Here is a 21595-nt window from a genome sequence, read left to right as displayed (position 1 = left end):
GCCCTGACAGTGCTACTTGGAGTAATAACTCATATTTAGACATTCTGAAAATATGACTGTCAATATAATCTGATTTAGCCACTCCTTGCTAAATGGCCACTTCCCACCCAGTATTTAACAGATTTTACTGATTAAAATAGGAAAATGTTTTTGCCTTTTAATCTGCATGGTCATAAAACTACAGAGACTAACACAACTTGGTATTCACTGATAAAAGTAGCTGGAGGTCACTCATGGGATCCCTCATATACTTTCAGGAAAGTATGTTTGCCCTCTTCTGACTCTGTGATGGATGGTAGCCACTAAGGAGGGTCACTTAGGGTGGGCATGCAGCTCCTTAAGGAACTGTCACCTGTGCGTCATTACACTGGACATTGTTTATTCTCATGACATTGAACTATCTACTCATTTTGGTCAGTTTTAAAATACAAACAACAGAAGACAGTAGTATGTTGATGCAGGCCTTTACAAGATTACAATGTGTAAAGGAATCTGAGCAGCCATTGGTGAGCAATGTTCAATGAGAGAAGTGGGAAATGAAATGACTTCTCCACATCCCTCAGTAGTAGACACTTCAAAGCTAAAGATGCAACTGTCCATGTCAATATTTAAATAGAACACTCTCAAATGCAGCCTGGCCACCTTTTCTTACCTTAGTCCTTCATCTTCATGCATCTGAAAGCATCTGTCTCTAACCATCATTTTTGTGACTACATCCTAGTTTAAGAATGTACTCAATTATTTAATTTTCTATTGATAGTCTTAGTATCTTCTGAGTTTTTCTTTTAAAATTTTGAACTGTGCAGTAATAAAGATATCTAAATAGCTTCCTGGTATAATTATATAAAAGGCTACTATAGGTCAAAGTTAAATGCATTTGAGGTCTCCAATTATCCATCTCTAAGTTGACCTCCAACATATAATAAACTTGGTGTTCCAAACCAATCCCAAAAGAAGTAGAAAAGAATCATTTAAGAAAGTACAATCAAGATAAGGTTAAATCCTGGTGACTTTGAATTCTTTATTATCTGGTAGCAGTGAAGGTTCTGATTTTAGTATTGCTGCTTTACTGAAAAGATTTTACAATAAAGCCTTCTGAAAGCACCGTTTCATAACAGGGTTGTTTTTTTTTTTTTTTTTTTTTGTGTGTGTGTGTGTGTGTGTGTGTGTTTCTTTCCCTCACTCTCTTCTGAATTAATCTATATCTTTTCTCTGTGTTTCCCTCCAGGATGGACATGTGATGTGATGGGTGTGACTATGGGACACTGTGTGGGCACAAGGCCGCTTTCCTGCCTCCTCCTGCTGCTCCTGAAGCTGTTGGCCACTGTCTCCCAGGGGCTGCCAGGAACAGGGCCCCTGGGGTTCCACTTTACACAATCCATCTATAATGCTACAGTGTATGAAAACTCAGCAGCGAGGACCTATGTCAGCAGCCAGAATAGAATGGGCATCACCTTAATAGACCTGTCCTGGGACATCAAGTACAGAATAGTGTCTGGTGACGAGGAAGGTTTTTTCAAAGCTGAAGAGGTCATCATTGCAGATTTCTGCTTTCTCAGGATCAGAACTAAAGGTGGCAATTCTGCCATATTGAACAGGGAAATCCAAGACAATTATTTATTAATCATAAAAGGTTCTGTCAGAGGAGAAGACTTGGAAGCATGGACCAAAGTGAACATCCAGGTTTTAGATATGAATGACTTGAGGCCTCTGTTTTCACCTACCACTTACTCGGTCACTATTGCAGAGAGCACACCACTTAGGACTAGTGTTGCCCAGGTGACAGCTACAGATGCAGACATCGGTTCCAATGGAGAATTCTACTACTACTTTAAAAACAAGGTTGATCTTTTTTCAGTCCACCCCACAAGTGGTGTCATCTCCTTAAGTGGCCGATTAAATTACGATGAGAAGAACAGGTATGATCTGGAGATCTTAGCAGTGGACCGGGGAATGAAACTCTATGGCAACAATGGCGTAAGCAGTACTGCTAAGCTTTATGTTCACATTGAACGCATAAATGAACATGCTCCAATTATCCATGTGGTCACTCACATCCCTTTCTCATTGGACAAGGAGCCAACATATGCAGTAGTGACAGTTGATGACCTGGATGAGGGGGCTAATGGAGAGATTGAATCTGTTTCCATCGTGGCTGGAGATCCTTTGGATCAGTTCTTCCTGGTCAAAGGAGGAAAGTGGATGAATGAGTATAAAGTCAAGGAGAGAAGGAAGGTAGACTGGGAAAGCTTCTCCTATGGCTACAACCTCACTCTTCAAGCAAAAGATAAAGGGTCACCTCAGAAGTTTTCAGAACTAAAGACAGTCCACATTGCCAACCCCAAGAGAGACAGGACCCCAGTCAGGTTTGAAAAAGATTTGTATGAAGTCAGCATAAGTGAGTTTTCCCCTCCTGGTGTCTTGGTGGCCATAGTCAAGGTGAATCCTGAGCCTTTGGATGTGGAATACAAACTATCTCCTGGGAAGGATGCAGAGTACTTCAAAATTAACCCTCGGTCCGGCCTGATTGTCACAGCACAGCCCCTGAATATAGTGAAGAAGGATGTTTATAAGCTGGAGGTGACAGACAAGGAAGGAGATGTAAAGGCACAAGTCACTATTGGGATTGAGGATGCTAATGACCACACCCCAGAATTCCAGCAGACACTGTATGAGACTTTTGTGAATGAGAGTATTCCTGTTGGAACAAATGTTCTGACAGTGTCTGCCTCTGATAAGGATAAAGGAGAAAATGGCTACATCACTTACAGCATTGCCAGCCTGAACCTTTTACCATTCGCCATTAACCAGTTCACGGGTGTGATCAGCACAACTGAAGAGTTAGATTTTGAATCCTCCCCAGAGACCTACAGGTTCATCGTGAGAGCATCTGACTGGGGCTCCCCATACCGCCATGAAAGTGAGGTGAATGTGACCATTCGGGTGGGAAATGTCAATGACAACATCCCTCTCTTTGAAAAAGTGGCTTGCCAGGGAGTCATTTCATATGACTTTCCTGTTGGGGGCCACATCACAGCTGTCTCTGCGATAGATATTGATGAACTTGAACTTGTAAAGTACAAAATCATTTCTGGAAATGAACTTGGGTTCTTTTATTTAAACCCAGACTCTGGTGTTTTACAACTTAAAAAGCCACTGATGAATTCTGGCATTAAAAATGGTAATTTTGCCCTCAGAATCACAGCTACAGATGGGGAGAATTTTGCAGACCCCATGACCATTAACATCTCAGTCCTCCATGGGAAAGTGTCTTCAAAGAGCTTCAGTTGCAGAGAAACTCGTGTGGCTCAGAAACTGGCAGAGAAACTACTCATTAAAGCAAAAGCTAATGGGAAACTGCATCTAGAAGATGGGTTTCTTGACTTTTATTCAATTAATAGGCAGGGACCACATTTTGACAAGTCTTTTCCCTCTGATGTGGCTGTGAAGGAGGATATGCCAGTTGGAACTAACATTCTGAAGATTAAAGCATATGATGCTGACTCTGGCTTCAATGGCAAGGTGCTGTTTACAATATCAGATGGAAATACAGACAGTTGCTTCAATATTGATATGGAAACTGGGCAACTGAAAGTCCTCATGCCCATGGACCGAGAACATACAGACCTCTATCTCCTCAACATAACCATCTATGACCTTGGAAAGCCACAGAAATCATCGTGGCGATTGCTGACTGTCAATGTGGAGGATGCGAATGACAACAGCCCAGTGTTCCTTCAGGACAGCTACTCGGTTAGCATTCTTGAAAGTTCAAGTATCGGCACCGAGATTATCCAAGTGGAAGCGAGAGACAAAGACCTTGGCTCTAATGGTGAGGTAATGTACTCGGTTTTGACAGACACACAGCAGTTCACCATCAATAGCTCAACTGGAATTGTTTCTGTAGCTGATCAACTGGACAGGGAATCCAAAGCCAACTATTCTTTGAAAATAGAAGCCAGGGACAAAGCAGAAAGTGGCCAGCAGCTGTTTTCTGTTGTCACCCTGAAGATCTTTCTGGATGACGTCAATGACTGCTCCCCAGCTTTCATCCCAACTAGCTACAGTGTGAAGGTTCTTGAAGATCTCCCTGTTGGTACAGTCATTGCTTGGCTTGAGACTCAGGATCCTGACCTTGGATTAGGGGGTCAAGTCCGTTACTCTTTGGTTAATGATTATAATGGGAGGTTTGAAATAGACAAAGCAAGTGGAGCCATCCGCTTGAGCAAAGAGCTAGACTACGAGAAGCAGCAATTCTACAACCTCACAGTCAGGGCCAAAGACAAAGGGCGGCCTGTCTCTCTGTCATCTGTTTCTTTCGTTGAGGTGGAGGTGGTAGATGTCAATGAAAACCTCCATATGCCCTATTTCCCAGACTTTGCTATTGTTGGATCTGTAAAAGAAAACTCACGGATTGGGACAAGTGTGCTGCAGGTGACTGCCCATGATGAGGATTCTGGTAGGGATGGAGAAATCCAGTACTCCATAAGAGATGGCAGTGGTCTTGGGAGATTCAGCATCGATGATGAGAGTGGTAAGTTTAATGTTTTATGTTCAATGTGTCCCTCCACCTCTTCTACTTGTTGGTTTGGAGAAGGGATATGAATCAGGGCGTTGGGGCAGATGGGGAAGATTCTCTATTAGAGGAGACATGACATAGAGTCTAAACCACGTCTTAGAATTGTTTGGTTTCTAAGTAGCTCAGTCTACATGGTGCCCAGTGAGTTGCCTATCTGTGTTGTGTTGTTTCTCCTTCTCTCCTTGGCTGTTAGGAGGTAGTCTACTGAGAAGTTTTACATCATTGTTGCCCCTGGTGATTGTATTCTGACCCTCACCAAATGAATGGTCCTGATACAACAATTACATTCGAATTAGCTTTAAAGTAGAACTATGAAATTGATTTTCAAATGCATCTTATATATGAATCTTTCCCTTTACAGTAAAGCTTTGCTGTGGGGAATCATTGCCTGGTCTTTCATGCTGAATGCCTACATCCAGCCCTTGAACAATGGGCATTCATACTCTGACATGAGCATGTGACTTGAGAAGCATTTTTGTAAAAGAAAAGAATCGTGGTATAAATTCTATTCATAAAAACTTGGGTATAAGACACCTTTGAATGTTATTTTTTAATTTTTTATATCTTTTCTTTTATTGAAATATTTTTTAATCTAATATATCTTGATTATGCTTTCTTGTCCTTCTGCTCCTTCAGTTCTTTCTCTCCACCTTCTCTCCCATCTGGATCCTCCTCCTTTCTGCCTCTTATTAGAAAACAAACAGGCTTCTAAAGGATAATAATAAAATAAAACAAGATAAAACAAAAATACATCAGAATAGAACAAAAGAGGCAAACAGAAGGAAAAGAGACCAAGAAAATACAGATATAAGAAACATAAATACTCGAAAAAACCAATAAACAAACAAAAAAGAAACATAAATAGACACAGAGACCCACTCATTTGCACACTCAGAAATCCCATAAAAACAGAACTGGAAGCTATAACATATATGCAAAGGACCTGTAGGACAAAAAAAAGAGAAAAATAAATAGATAAAAAGTAAAATAAAATTAGAAAGAAAGAAAGAAAGAAAGAAAGAAAGAAAGAAAGAAAGAAAAAGAAAAAGAGAGGGGGGAGGGAGGGAGGGAGAGAGAGAGGAAGTAAGGGCCCTGATATGTCATTATGAGACAAGGAACCTAAAAACATGGCTTTGACTTCACTTTCTGTTGGCCATCTACTGCTGGGCATGTGGCCTACCCTTAAGAGTAGTTAATTCCCCCAGAGAGACTCCCTTGGAGGAAACTAAGTTTTCATTTATAAGTGATTATTAATGATAGATAGTTTCTAGGTTAGGAATGGGGACACATGTTCACTTCTCCCTTCAGCTCTAACACCCCATTTGCTTTATACCATTGCAGGCCCTGTGCATGCTGCCTCAGTCTCTGTGAGTGCATATGTGCATTGGTCATGTTGTGTCTAGAAGGCCTTGTTCCTTTGGTGTCCTCTGTCCCCTCTGGCTCTTATATTCTTTCCACCTCTTCTTCTGGGGGGATTCCTCAGCCCTAACAGGAGGGATTTGATGGAGACATACCACTTAGGGCTGAATGTTCCAGGGTCTCTCACTCACTGTATATTGACTAGCTGTGGGTCCCTGTATCTGTTTCCATCTGCTACATGAGAAAGCTTCTCTGATGATGGCTGACTAAGGCACTGATCTATGAGTATCACTTGAAGTCATTAGGAGTCATTTTATTTCTATATTCCTTTAGTAGAACAGTAGTGTTTGGATTTACCCTAGGTCCCTGGGTTATCTAGTCTCTGGTTCTTGGTCACCTAAGCAATGTCAGAAATGGATTCCATCTTGAAGATTAGGCCTTATGTCAAATCAGATACTAGTTGGATATTCCCACAAGCTTAATGTACCATTGTACTAGCAGATCTTGCAAGCACAACACCTTTGTAAATCAAAGGGTTTATGCCTGAGTTAGTGTTGACATTTCTCCTTTTGCTATTTGCAGAGTACCAGTCTGTAGTTGGGGGAGGGCTCTTTGTAAGCATCAGCTCAACTTATCCATGTTCAATGGGCTATGTTGGTGTTGCCTTCAGCAATGGGGCCTTGCTGTCAGTTTGTGAAGAACAACCAGTAGTCTTGACAACAGCCTGGGTTGTTAGAGGGTTCCCATGGGTTCGCTTTGGCCAACAACTCAACTTACTGTAACCCAGTCCCAACTAGAAGCTTCATTTGGTGACAAAGATGTCCAGTTGGGGCTTTGTCTTCCCCATTATTTGGTGACTTTGTTTAGATTTCCTTCATGCATGTATATATTTTAGGAAGCTTCTACTGTATTAGGTTTCTGTTTCAAATGACCCTTGATTTTAGCTGTCTCTCCCCATATTCCTTCCCTCATCCTCCTTTTCCCTCCACCTCCACACCTGATCCTCCTATTCTAGTCTCCCTCTTCCCCTTCCAGAACCATCTATTCTGTTCTCCTTTGTTAAGGATGTTGAGCTGTCCCCAAGTCTCTTTTTATCTAATCTCCCTGCCTCTATGGATTATAACCTGGTTATTGACTTAACAGCTAATTTCCACTTATATGCAAATACATATCATATTTGTCTTTTTGAGTCTAGATTGCCTCACTCAGGAGGATTATTTTTCTAGTTCCATCCATTTACCTGAGAATTTCATAGTTTAGTCATTGAGTAATATTCCACTTTGTAAATATATTACATTTCCTTTATCCATTCATAAGTTGAGTGACATCTAGTTTGCTTCTAATTTCTGGCTATTATGAATAGAGCAGCAGTGAACATTGTTGAGCACATATTTCTGTGGTAGGATGAAGCATCCTTTTGAGTATATGTCAAAAAGTGGTATAGATGGATCTTGGGGTAGATTGATTCCCATGTTCCTGAGGAACTGATAAGCTGATTTTCATAGTTTCTGTACAAGTTTGACTCCCATCAGCAATGGACGAGTGTTCTTCTTATTCCAAATCTTTGCCAGAATGAACTGTCACTTACTTTATTGACCTTAGCCATTCTGACTGGTATAAGATGAAACCTCAAAGTAATTTTGATTTGCATTTCCCTGATATCTAAAGATGTTGAACATTTAAGTGTTTCTCAGCCATTTGAGTTTCTGCTTTTGAGAATACTGTTTAGACCTGTACCCCATTTTTAAATTGGATTATTTGTTTTCTTGATATCTAGGATTTTTTGAGTTCTTAAAATATTTTGGATTTTAGCAATCTATTGGATGTGTAGTTGGCAAAAATCTTTTCCCATCCTGTAGGCTGCCAGTTTGTCCAAATGATGGTGTCCTTTGCCATACAGAAGTTTCTCAGTTCTGTTAATTGTTACTCTTAATTCCTGCGCTAATGGTGTTCTGTTAAAAAAGTCTTTGCTTATGCCAGTGAATTTAAGGATCTTCCCCATTTTCTCTTCTATCAGTGTATCTAGTTTTAAGTTGAAGTCTTTAATGAGTTTTGTGCAACATTGTAAGATAGAAATCTATTTGGATTCTTGTACATGCAGTCATCCAGTTTGACCAGCCCCATTTGTTGAAAATGGTTTCTTTTTTTCCAGTTTCTATTTCTAGCTTCTTTGTCAAATATCAGGTGTCCATAGGTGTGTGGGTTTATGTCTGGATCTTCAATTCCACTCCATTGGTGGACATACCTGTTGTTGTGCTACTACCATGCTGTTTTTATGACCATAGCTCTATAGTACAACTTGAGGTCAATGATGGTGATACCTCCAGGGTTCTTTTATTATTCAGGAGGGTTTTGTTGCTGCTGCTGTTGTTTTTAACTGCCTTGGGATTTTTGTATAACACATTATTTATAATTGATTTCATAGATGTTTTAAACTGCAGAGCAAATTCGGCAAATACTTTATTGCCCAAGTCTATCTACTTACCTTCCATCATAGATAACAGCATAATTTAAAAAATGCTTGCTATGTTTATCATTTGTACAAATGTGTATATGCCTAGATACATGTGTATATGTGTGTGAATGTTTGGATGTCCTTTTCCACTTTCAAGTGCATACACATGTGTGCAAGTGTATGTGTACATGCATATGTGTGTGTGTGTGTGTGTGTATGTGTGTGTGAGTGTGTGTCTTCTGTTAGCACCACATATTTTCTTTAGTAGTCTTAGTAGATTCTAAAAATTTCAAAAGAAGAAAATGCATCTTCTCTAGTCCCGCAAATGGTGGTATTAGTGTGTTGTGTTTTCAGGGCAAATTTGCATATACTAACTAATCTTCTATAAAAGTCATAGAATTGCTTAGTACCTATCTCATTCAGTGTTAGGCTGCTATAAAAGCCATCCATCACCATGGGTGGCTTTAACAGACATTCATTTCTTATAGTTATGCATGCTGGAGGCCTGAGATCAGTGTGCCCACATGGTCAAGGCAGAGGGCCTTCTTGAACTTGTGGACTGCCATCATCTTGCTGTGCCCTCAAAGAGGGGGCTTTAGTTTCCTCCTGCAATGATCATTTTAAGACTTGTAACTCAGGTGGATGTCAATAGGGGGATGTACAGCTAAGTTATTAACTACTGCTATCTAAGCTACAGTAATTTGTCCAATTAGGAAGCTAAACCTTGGGCTTGACTCCAATAGTCAAGGGCAGGAGAAGTTGTCAAAAGTAGCCTATACTTGCCTATATATTCTGCAGTTTACTGTTTTTACTTGGGTTTTTGTTTTAGAAAACGATTCCAAACATTTAATATCCTTGTTGTTGGAAACCCCTCACCAAAGAAATGTAGAAAACCTCAATGGTTCATATCTGTTCTGTTGTATTCTAAACTTTGTAAAATAGACTCATTTATAAAAATAATGTCAGTTGTGTTGTAACATTACTTGATGGATTAGAAATTCATTTGATTTGAACATTAGCTTCACTGGGTCAAAGCTAAGTGAATTGTGAAGGTAGCCTTTGCATTAAGTGGTGAAGGAAGCCAGACTGTGCATATGCATCTCCTGAGACTGAGGACAGTGATCTCTCTCTTCACACTCATTGTGTGTTTCTGAGATCTTTTTTTCAGACCTTCTCCCCTTTCACTTCATTGTCTTCTCTTAGACAATGAAAATTTTCCCTCTATTTAATAGAAAAGATGCCTGGATATGAAGCTGAAGAGTAGAATTTTCATAATATTCCGCATCATATTTCTTTGTTGCATGTCACTGACCCCAAGTTTCAGAATCTAAGCCCAGGAGCTCCTGGGTGATTGCTGTGTACACTTGTGCCAGCGTTCAGAGGTTTAAGAAGTTTATAACAAAGAAGCCATAACTACAGGGCTCAGAGCCTTACATGATTCTTTAAGGATCCATCAACCTTGGCCCTTAAGTACTGAAAAGCATCGCTAAAACCAACACTCAAGGAGTGGTTCATTAGCCTGGCAGCAATTCCTGAGGCTCAGGCCTAAACTTTTCTGGGCCCACTTGCATCCCATGAAGGCAGACATGATCTTTGCTTGTTTGGATCTTTGCCTTTTAAAAGTTGAAAGTCAGCTGCCAACAGTTGCTGAATGTCTGACCTTACTCACCAACTTTGATTTGGAGCAAGAATCCTGGGGGGTTGTTCACAATGCAGGATCACTAGTAAGGTCCTAGACTGTAAGTGGTAGATCTTAGGTGAGCTGAGAAACTTCCTGTCAGTTTTCTAAGCCATCCTGCCACGCAGACTTTGAAAGTAAGGCCTGACCCTTTGGATATGGAAGACAGTTGTTTGGTTTGAACTGTTTAGGGGACACCCAGGCAAGGGGATCGGGATCAGGATCTGTCCCTGGTGCATGGGCAGGCTTCTGGGAATCCGGTGACTGTGGTGTGACGCCTTGCATAGCCTTGGTGCAGTAGGAAGGGGCTTGGACCTACCTAGGCTCAGTGTGCTGGCCTCTGCTGACTTCCCATGGGAGACCTTGATTTGGGGGATGTGGAGAGGCAGGGGAGGGAGGGCTTGGGAGAGAGAGCTGGAGGTGGGAGGAGGAAGGAAGGGGGGGTCTGTAGGTGGTATGTGAAGTGAGTAGAAAATGTCTTAATAAAGAAAAATGAAAATCAATCAGTCAATTAATCAATAAACTGTTTTCCTTTTAAAAAATGAAAGAAAGTAAGGCCTGAACCCTGGGCTCCCAAAAAAGGGTTTGGCAGAGTTGGTATTTTTCCTGAGGTCTTTTTCCTCATCCCTTTAAATGGTAGATGATGTAGCTCAGGTGCTAGGCACATTTCTTTTCTAATCAAATTTTACTATACAGATAAACTTTTTATTATACCTCAGTGACAATCTTTTTCTGAATGTCTTTCTGATGGCTCCTAAGCCCATTTGTACTTCAATAATCCTGGGAGCTTGTGCCTCATGAGGAGGGAAGGGGTGCTGGGAGTGGTCGATGCACTTCCTAGACTGAAATTCTTGACTTTTTGGTGCTCGGTGCAAAAACCACACCTTTAAAATTCTTAACCGTGCACCGGCATTTATTAAATGTTTAATAATATTCATAGGAGCTGGATTAACTCTCCTCATGCTACATTGAGTCTGATCACAATTTAAATCGCTAGTGTGGAAGATGCAATTTAATCAGTTTTTCCTTCACAAAGAATGAATTCTTACTCTATGGCACAACAGGAATCCATATTCTTGACTACTCAGAGGTACAAAATGTTCTAAAAAAGAACACAATGTATATTTTAAACTATGAATTTGTGTTTGATTATTTTGTAAACCACAAAGTATAGCACAAGTTTCACTAATTTGTTTACTTGGGGTTAAAGAAATATTTAATTAAGACAAACTGATTCTAGCTTGGGACTTTAATCAGAGATAATTGAAAAAGTATTATGTTATTCATTATTGCTATTTATTTCTTCCATTCACTGAGACTCTATAAAGGCCCGGCCTGGGGCAAGTTGCTTTTAAAGTCAATGAGGTAGTATCAGAGGCTTTCCAAGTCAGGATCATGTGTCCAGTCACTAGCAGTTCTGAGATCTGAAATCCAGTGGGAAAAATTCTGGAGTTTACCCCATTTCCCTTCCTCCTCCCACAAGCCCTCCTAGGCGGTCCCTGTGTCTTCTTCCCAAGAAAGGATGCTTGGACTCATAGAGACTCTGGAAGATTCCATGCAGCATCTTCTCAGATTCTGAGAGTCAGAGCACAGCCCTAGGACAGGCCCAGCACTGCTTTGGGACAGAGGGCAGTCTGAAAGTATCTGACGGTTGGCATCCATCCAGAATCCATGTGTTGGAATCTAACAGCCGTTGGAAACGGGGTGGGGAGGTGGGTTTTGTGGAAAAGAAGTCATGAGGGTTCCTTCCTCATAAACAGAATCAGTAACCTTAGGAGAGCAGCACAAGTGAACTTCTTTCCCCTCCCATTGTGTGAGGGTACAGTTGAAGAAACCCTTCATGAGGAATGGGCACTTGCCAGACATTAGGTCAATTCTCACACTGATTTTGGACTAGCCAGCTTCTAAACTTGTAATCAGTATTTTTGTGTTTGTCGATAAAGTACAGAGTGTAAGTGTAACTATAGAAGTCCAAGTGAAGACAGCTCCTTTACTAAGGGGGAGAAAAGACAATGGTCATTACTAAATGATGACACAATGAAGCAGTGGTGACATTAGCCACTGTTGTCTATCTTATCTCACATGAACTGATTTTACCTAAAGAAGAAACACCAGGCAGACACTAATGATGTAAAAGAGATGCAGATGTAAGGTGTGGACCTTCCATAGTGGTGGCCTTTCCAGAATGTTCCAGAGCAGCAAAGCTAATGTTTATTGAGCACTGTTTATATGCCACATTTTTCGTAAGATTCTCATATCTGTGATCACACTCAGAAGTCCCGTGAGCCAGGGTTCGTTTCCTTTGACTCATCTGATGTCGCAGGGGAAGCTGGCGTGCACAGTGCCGTCAGCTTGATCTTTTTCTTGTATTGATGCTCTGGAAAGCATTTCTCCAACTTGTCTGGACATAGAATGCTTTATTTATTTTATTTTTATAGACTCTGTAGAAGCTAGTGACCTAATATATGCCTATAACTATATACTCCAAAAAAAGGGTCCAGGAAATATTAATTAATTGAAAAAGTACTTGCTCTTTTAGACAATGATTTTCAACAATCAATAAATAAAACTTTGTAACTTTTATAGGTATGTTCACTTGATTCTTCATATCTACTTTGTATCCTGTTGTGGGTCCAGAAGACTATAGGCAAGTTGACTCTTATACTCTCTGATGGAAGTGAAGCTTGAGGAGGAAAAGGGTGGGCTCAGGGAATGTCTCCTTTTGACTTTTTCACACTAGGTGCTGTGGAAATCCTTTGATGGATGGGCCTAGAACATCAAATATACACTGTTGGCTTTCCGTGACCTTCACCCATGCCTTTGTTAGTGGCATATTTAGTATATGCTTCTTCCTTAGGTTAGCACTGTGTGGCATATTTAGTATATGCATCTTCCTTAGGTTAGCACTGTGTGGCATATTTAGTATATGCTTCTTCCTTAGGTTAGCACTGTGTGGCATATTTAGTATATGCTTCTTCCTTAGGTTAGCACTGTGTGGCATATTTAGTATATGCTTCTTCCTTAGGTTAGCACTGTGTGGCATATTTAGTATATGCTTCTTCCTTAGGTTAGCACTGTGTGGCATATTTAGTATATGCTTCTTCCTTAGGTTAGCACTGTGTGGCATATTTAGTATATGCTTCTTCCTTAGGTTAGCACTGTGTGGCATATTTAGTATATGCTTGTTCCTTGGGTTAGCACTGTGTGGCATATTTAGTATATGCTTGTTCCTTAGGTTAGCACTGTGTGGCATATTTAGTATATGCTTCTTCCTAGCATTGTGCACTGTCTGCCTTCTTCCAGGAGCCTAACTGGTAAAACGGTCTTCTTAGGTAAATGTTTTTGAAACAGATTTAACTTTAAATGTATTTTGAGGACTATTTTCCAGCAGCTTTTATTAAATGTGGTTTCTATAACCCTGCTCTGGTATGTTGGAGGTCTGAAGGAACAGAAGAGGTGATAGCTATCTATTTTCCAGGGAGGAATGTAAAGCAGGTCTTTTTCTTGCTATCTACCTCCTGCCCTGCTTCTCCACTACCACAAATGGGCAGAGAAAGGGGTTCAGTGGATAGTAGAATGACCTGAATATTTCAAACTCTCTGTCATTATCATGCTGTGCTTTGGTCCTCTACAAAGAGACAGATAAGTCTCACCTGGTGGCCAAGGAAACAAAAAAGCCATGCACTGAATAGCATATATTTAGTTCACTGAAGTGAAGTCAGTGCTATGTTTAGAATCATTTCTCTGCAGTTTCTGATCATCAGATAATCCAGACGGTGGATGCCAAAAATGGAAATTTTTTATTGTTAGAAAACACTGAAGAGCTTTATCCAATTGCAAAAACCGTGAGCCCAACCCAGATACTGACAGAGTGGTTGACCCCACAGGAGCATCTTTGACTTGCTGCACGCACGGTAACTTTCTTTTCCCTTGATTTCAGAGGCACTGGAAACAATATTTGTCTTATGAATGATTGCTTATCTTTTCTACCCCTCTTCAAGTTGCTGGTAACTCCTCTTTGATAAGCTCAGGATGAAGACGTTCATTCTTAGGAGACTTTGGTATAATTCATGACAACTTTAGACTGAACAGTGTTCCTTTTCTTCATCTACTTCAGATGAAGTGATATCTTATTGGAGCTCATTTGACTCAAAATAAGCATAGCTTCTGGCCAAGCCCTTGGAATCAGAACAAGCAAAGCAGAGGAATAAAGTTATGACCAGTGACAACAGAAACTTTGCTTGGCTCTGGGATTTCTGACCATAATCATTTGCAAGGAAAACAATCAGGCTTCCCCGAGGAGCTCTGAACACTTCCCAGTGTTGTAAAGAACTTAGGAGTTGTCATATAAGCTGGGCCCGAGAGATGAGAGAGGCTTCTGGGAGATGATGGACAGAGTTTCTAGAACAGTTTTCAGCAGGTGCGTTTTGTCTTGACCTTTTTTCAGCTGTTGGCTGGAGACAATTTAGCTTTAATGGAGGACTATTGGTTTATGTCTGCATTGTGTATCAATCTTGGGCTGTTTTTGTTCCCATATAACCAGTAAATGATGAGAGTAAGGACAATCATAAAGAAGTAATCCAAACAGGGTAGCAAGCTGAGCACCTGGGACATGTGTGCTCTCTCCTCTGTGTGTGGTCCTTCTTTCACATTTAAAAATGGACACAGGCAGTAGTAGAAATACAATAGCAAGGTCCAGTTCCTATTTGTGTATCATGCTGTGCAGAAGGTGGAGGCATGGATTTAGTGTCCTCCATGACTTTGAGTAGCTTGTATCAGTTCGATATTCTAACCAGGGCAATTTTTGGAAGTGTTTTGCATGTACCTTGAAGGACATTTTCATTTATCATTACAGTTGGAAGAATTATAGAGTTTGATAAATATTTATATGATGCCACTACACTCACAGTGTTTCAGTGAAATGAAAATGAAAATGGGCTGCAGTCTGTATTTTCAGCTTGCCAGTTTTCTTTTTTTTTTTTTTTTTTATGAAAGTACATCTTATCCAGAGAATATCTGCAAAGAGTTGTGAGTAGGAGTTGGTTCGATTTACATTAAATTCTGTGCACTGCTATTGAATAAAATAGGGCTCTCCAAATTTTCCCACTGGACATTATAGGATTTAGTGGCTCCTCTGGGCCATTCCTTGTGATTAAATTCACAGATTTTCATTTGCATAGCATAGTTAATATTCTGGTTGCTTTGAAAAAGCAACATACTGTTGAAAATGATGCTAGTAAAATATATTGAATATGAAACATAGCGACCTAAAAAGTACATAAAACTTGAGAAAATTAAGATAAAGAATTTAGTATATACCATACACACACATTAAAAGGTAGTTTGACAAGAACATAAAGACACAGGGGTTTACCTCTGAGACCTATAAAATGTTTTTCTGGCCCTCTACTTCTTTTTTCCCAAATTCTAATACTAACTATGTGTAGTTGGAGACCTTCTCTCCAGCCCTCACCAAGCCCTGTTAGTCCAACCACCCACTTATAAAATAAACACACAGACACTTATATTATTCAAACTGCTTGGCCATTAGCTCAGGCCTACCATTGTCTAGCTCTTACTCTTATATTCAGCCAATTTCTATTAATCTATACTTTGCCACATGGCTTGTGGCTTACCAGTACCTTACATCTTTCTTGTCATGGCAGCGGCTCACAGTTCTCTTTCTCTACCTTCCTGTTTCCCGAATTCTCTTCTCTGCTTGTTCCGCCTATACTTCCTGCCTGGCTACTGGCCAATCAGAATTTTATTCACACAGAGCAATATCCACAACAACTATGTACTTGTTCTCTCTTGTTCTAGAGCTTTGCTCAGAATGTGTGGTGGGTTAAGTCCAGGGCAGGTCATATAGACAGAGAAATGTATAACAGTACAGTGTGTCATGTACAAGAGCCATAAGCATCTACCAGCCACTCCTGCGGCCTTACCATCGCCTTTTAATTGGGAGATGATTTCCATATGTTCTGAGGTAAGACTCTCTGAGAGACACTTGGAACACTGAGGCGAGTTAGTGATAAGATGGAGGTCTTCTGAGGCAACCCTAGGAATGAGCCCAGCTCCCTTAGGGCCAGAGAGCCACTGCTGAGTGGATGTATTGAGGAAAGAACAAGTTATGACAGAAAAATTGCACATTTTTACAATGAGGGAAAAATTATACTTCCATAAACTGGAAAGTTCATAAATACCACAGACATCCTTTAAACCCACAGAAATGGCTCTGGAAAGCATGGAAATATCATTTGCCTATCTTCCACAGTGGATGGCTGAAATCTGGCTTTATTATTGAGAGTTAAGATGTATTTTCCCTGGGCTTACTTGTTATTGGTAATTTAATGTAAACTTTCAACCTTGCTATCAAATTTTGGAAGATATCCTATCAAACTCACTGCCACGTATATTTTTACTATTAATGTGTAATTACAATGAGATCAATACACCCTCTCTCTCTAGTCTCTCTCTCTCTCTCTCTCTCTCTCTCTCTCTCTCTCTCTCTCTCTCTCTCTCTCTCACACACACACACACACACACACACACACACACACACACACACACACACATCTGATTATCTACAGAAAACAATCCCCAGTGCATGCACAGTACGGGTACTTCATTATCCAGGACAAAACATTCATTCTCAATGTTGTAGGAGCCATGCCTTCCTATGCTAGGTTTACATGTCTTTTACCTTGGTGATTTTCCTCAGATAGCTTCCTGGATCTTTCCCTTTTATGTATAGAAATTATTCAGATCCCTAGAATGCTTACAGGTACTTTGCCTTACATATGAAAATTACCATGGCAAGAATCTGGAGGCAAAGGACAAAGACACTGAACAATGTCAGTAAAACTTATCATGTGGGAGCTGGAGAGAGCTCAGTTGATAAATGTTCCCCTCACAAGCATAAGAACCTAAATTTGGATTATCGGGGCACACATAGAGTCTAAGCATGGCTGGGGTGACTGTAATCCTAGTCCTGTGGAGGTGGAGACAGAGGATTCCTCAGGCTCACTGCCCAGCTGGGTTAGCTGTACTGGTTGAGTTCCAGGTACACAGAGAGAGACCTTGACTCAAATGACAACGTGGAGGGGATAAAGTGATGCTATGAAAGGTAAAAGTACTTTCTGTTCAACTGTGTGAGCTGGAGTTTGGATTCCAGAACCTAATAACTAGAATTCCAGCTCCAAGGCATCCAACACCCTCTTCTGGTCTCTGCACTCGCCTGTAGACACATGAGTATATGCACTCACACAGATGCACACACTAAAAAAGATCTTAAAACACACACACACACACACACACACACACACACACACACAGAACTCACAGTTCTGCCTTACCTGGGTGTATGTGTGGATGTGGCTGGTATGCTCTGGTTGAATCACTCAGAGAGCATAGCTGCAGATGTTCACAGATGCTAATCTTAGGTTAGAATTCTAAACTTCATAGGCACAAAGTGTGATTCAAAAGAATATAATCATAGTTTAGCTAAATTAGGGCTTCATAATTTGGTGGGATACCCATAAGAAGCAGGATGTCACCCTGAAACCAAATTTGTTCTAATCTATAGTAAATTTATACTTTATCCATAACCTGTTTATGTTAGTGTGTACATAATTCTAATAAAATTGATTTCCACACACATAATCCTGTGACATTTAGAGACTGTAGAGCAGAAACTTTTCCCAAAATAATTTGCGAAATACAATGAGAACCAGGCAGGAAGTGAGATGCATAGACCAGGCCCACTCTGTACTTTGTTACCAGGTAGTGAATTAGTGTTATCTCACGTTCCTTCAGGAACACTTGCAGGAAGCCACTGCTGTCTTCCACATCTCTCACATGAAAGAACAAGCTTGCTTTGGATTTTCTCTTCTGAGTCCTCCAAGTTTGGGATGGAGCTGCAGTTTGGGCCAGGCAAGTCAGCAGTGGATTCTAAGAGGGTTTTTGGGGTTTGGGGTTTTTTTTTGTTGTTGTTGTTTTGTTTTTGTTTTTGTTTGTTTGTTTGTTTTGTTTTGTTTTTTGTTTTTCGAGACAGGGTTTCTCTGTGTAGTTTTGTACCTTTCCTGGAACTCACTCTGTAGCCCAGGCTGGCCTCAAACTCACAGAGATCCACCTGCCTGTGCCTCCCAAGTGCTGGGATTAAAGGCGTGTGCCACCACTGCCCGGCAGATTCTAAGAGCTTAATCAGAGTACTTTAGTCATTTTCTGCATTAACAACCCCAAGCATCCCTGGGTTTAAGCCAGGAAGAGTTCATCACCTCATTACCACACAGTGAGACAATGATCATTGCAATGAGAAGACAGGATTATCAGCATTGCCCAGGTTTCCTATAAATCAGCTGGAAGAAGGACAGTACCTGATAGGTCCTAAGGATGTGATCCCAGGGGAGCACAGGGGAGGAAAATTGGAAGCCAGGCCAGATAGAAAGGACCCCAAGTACATACTGGCGTGTTATTAAATTGGTCTCAACTGCACAACTGCCATATTGTTTCCCAGTCCCTTGTGCGTCCACAGGAAGTCACAGGGAACCACAGGGTAGGGCAATTTCAGCCTGGAATTGAAGAAATGTGAGCAGAGGCTAGCTTTGATGTGTCCTCTTCATGCCTGGCCTCATATTGACATGATTTTCCTCACAGAAAAGTACCAACTTCTCAGCTAAGACTTTTCGGATATGCTGATATGTCTGGGTAGCTGTCAGGGAAACCAGAACTTTCATAATACAGTTCATCTATATGCAGCTGTTACCGCCTCCATTTTTTTATAGGTGCTGTTTGGAGTGGGAGTCAAGAAACTCTGCTATGTTGTATCAGTGAAGAGTTTCAGTTAGGAAGCAGGATGAGCAGTTAAGTGTTATGTTGCCTTGGAGCATGCTTGACATTGGTAGAGAACCACCCGAAGAGTAGGCTGAAACTGAGCTGTGCTTTGGAAAGATTCTGTACTCACAACAAACCAAAAAGCAAGGCAAAAGCCCATACATTCTGATGCTTGTGTGTGGAGGCATTTTACTACTCAGAAACTCATAACACAAACAATACATTTCTCAGGACTCTGGTTTATTAAAACCCACAATTTCTATCCCGGCACCCTAGAATTCTTAAAAGCATACAACAAAAAGAGCAGGATTATTTATTATTTCATCAGTGTGGCTAGACCATAGTTTTGTGCCCTTCCTTTCCTGTGAACATCCATGGTCAGAATGTAGTTTTATCAAATACACATGTGTGAGTTTGTAGGCAGGAAGTGGAGAGAGAGAAGAGGCTGATGTTGGGATCTAAGGGAATGGTATCTGCTCAGCTTCTTTTCAGGCTTCCCCCCTCCTGCTGTCCCCAAGTGTGAAAGGGGGCAGGAAAGATCTGTCTCACAGGATTCTGGAGGTCTCCAGAAGAAGCATTTAAGCAGGAGAACCAGGGAGGCTAGCAGCATGGCTCAGTCTAGTAAGAAAGAGACTCCAGTTCCAGGTCTAAGGCCTTGCTCCACATGCTTTTAGTTACTTTCTGTCATTGCCACAAAATACCAAAGGCAAACAATTATAAAGGAAGAAACATTTGCCTTGTCTCATTATTTCAGTCCATTGTCAGCTGGTGTCAGTTTTCCTGGGCTTGTGCTGGGGCACATCACAGGACAATGGCTTGATGACACAGTGCCACTAAGGTCACTGGGAACCAGGAAGTAGACAGAGAATTAAAGTACCAAGAAGAAAAAAACAGATAATAGACAACCTTCAACAACATTCTTGCAATAATCCAGTTCCCCACCTCTTGATAGCCCATCACCTGTGAATTCAGCAATGGGTTAATTCATTGATGATGTCAGTACTTTCATGACCTGGTAACCCTCCCATTGTGCAATTAGTTGGGCACCAAGACTTCAGCATATGAGGAATGATTGTTTATATTCAGACCGGAACAATCTTGGAGATAACTACACTGATAGAAATCCTAGAGATCAAAGGCAGGAGAGCCTGGAATTCTGCTGTCCGAGGACAAGAGAAAGTGTTTCCGATCCATAAGAGAAAGCTCACCTCCATGCTCTCTTTGTTCTGTTCCACTGCTTGGTACTAACTCATGTTGGGTGATGATAGATCTTGTTTACTTACACTGATTCAGGTGCCCAGCAGTGCTCACTGGAATATCAGAAATCAAGCTGCCCTGGCTATCCCAAACTCCCTCAATCTGAAATCCCCTATCATTCACTCTAATGCAGACAGTCATGATCAGCACAGATAAATGTAAAGAATAAAGGACAGTAAGCCAGGCGACTTTAGACACAGACGAGAAGAGAGTACATAGGTACTAGAGGGTTATAAAGAAAATTCCCCAGATGAGGTCTCTAATCACAGGAAGAAAAAGAAAACGATTAGATTTGGATGCTTGCCACAAACTCTGATAATTTCTCTGAAAAGAAAGGTGAAAAGGAGGCTGGAGAGATAGCTCAGCAGTTTTTCTTCCAGAGGACCCAAGTTCGGTTCTCAGCACTCACACTGGGTGTGTCATAGCTTTCTGTAACTCCAGCCCCAGGGAATCTGACAGAATCCTCTTCTGGTCTCTGTGGGCACTTGCATACATGGGGGCGCACACAGGCACACACATATATATACACATAAGTTTGAAAAATAAAAATAGATCTTAAAGAGTGAAAACTCTGTAGGAAAAACATAGCTTTTCAATGCAGTTGTACCTAGAGATTTTATTGAGCTTTAAAGCATCCTGTTTGAACATATTTTTCTAATAAATCAAGTTTTGATGTTGATGAACCCAATATCAAATCCCTCCAGTTGTAGCAAATCTGAAGTACTTGGATGTCATACTTTTCTTAACTATTCACATATACCTCATCTCCCTGCAATGAACCCAATTTTACAAATGCACTTCCTTTTTTTTTTTTTTTTTTTTTTTTTTTGACCAAGGTTGCTTTTTATTACCATAAAATCTTTGCCTTTAAACACAGTGCCTGGAACAGCCGCTGTGTGTGATGTGCTGTCTGGTGCTGAAGACAGGCACTGAGTCTAGATAACATGTATCCATGCAAGAAACAGGAAACACAATTGCTAAATTGCTAATTTCCAAACAATTAGCTATTCAAAACGCTTAAGTAGTAATTGAATTGGATTTTTATTTAACTGCTGATTTCTTAGAATGCCCAGAGCCAGTATTTCAGGAACTGGAACTATGGAGGTGAAATGATTTTCCCAGCGCCCTCAAAGGACCCATGGAACAGCTCAGCCCAGAACCCAGCTCTTGCCAACATGGCCGTTATTCTGCTCAAGGCTGTCTCCATAATCTAGAAGGTACTTTGGATGTCTGAAGTAATCATCTTAACAAACTTCACCAGGATGTTGTTTTTGATAAGACTAAAAAAATCTTTGATTCTTATTTGAGTTTAGTGCCAGTGCGTGCATTTCATATTTATACTGAGGGGTTTTGGGTAACCCTGGTGTGTGTGTATGTGTGTCTGTGTGTGTGTGTGTGTGTTTGTATCTCTCTCTCTCTCTCTCTCTCTCTCTCT

General features: G+C 40.8%; 1 protein-coding gene across 7 annotated transcripts in view; it reads left to right on the top strand.

The window, feature by feature from the left end:
• Positions 1 to 21595, top strand: part of Fat3 (FAT atypical cadherin 3) — a 584013-nt gene that overhangs the window by 117963 nt on the left and 444455 nt on the right. For all 7 annotated transcript variants that reach the window (XM_036193856.1, XM_036193855.1, XM_036193852.1 and 4 more), the window contains exon 2: positions 1229 to 4534. In XM_036193856.1, the coding sequence (XP_036049749.1) occupies positions 1246 to 4534 (3289 nt within the window). In that variant the 5' untranslated portion in view covers positions 1229 to 1245. The remainder of the gene's footprint in view (positions 1 to 1228; positions 4535 to 21595) is intronic.

The sequence above is a fragment of the Onychomys torridus genome, chromosome 7 (assembly GCF_903995425.1).
Source record: "Onychomys torridus chromosome 7, mOncTor1.1, whole genome shotgun sequence".
Taxonomy (NCBI): domain Eukaryota; kingdom Metazoa; phylum Chordata; class Mammalia; order Rodentia; family Cricetidae; genus Onychomys; species Onychomys torridus.
The sequence above is the reverse complement of the archived record's forward strand: the minus strand, read 5'-3'. Positions and strand labels throughout refer to the sequence as shown.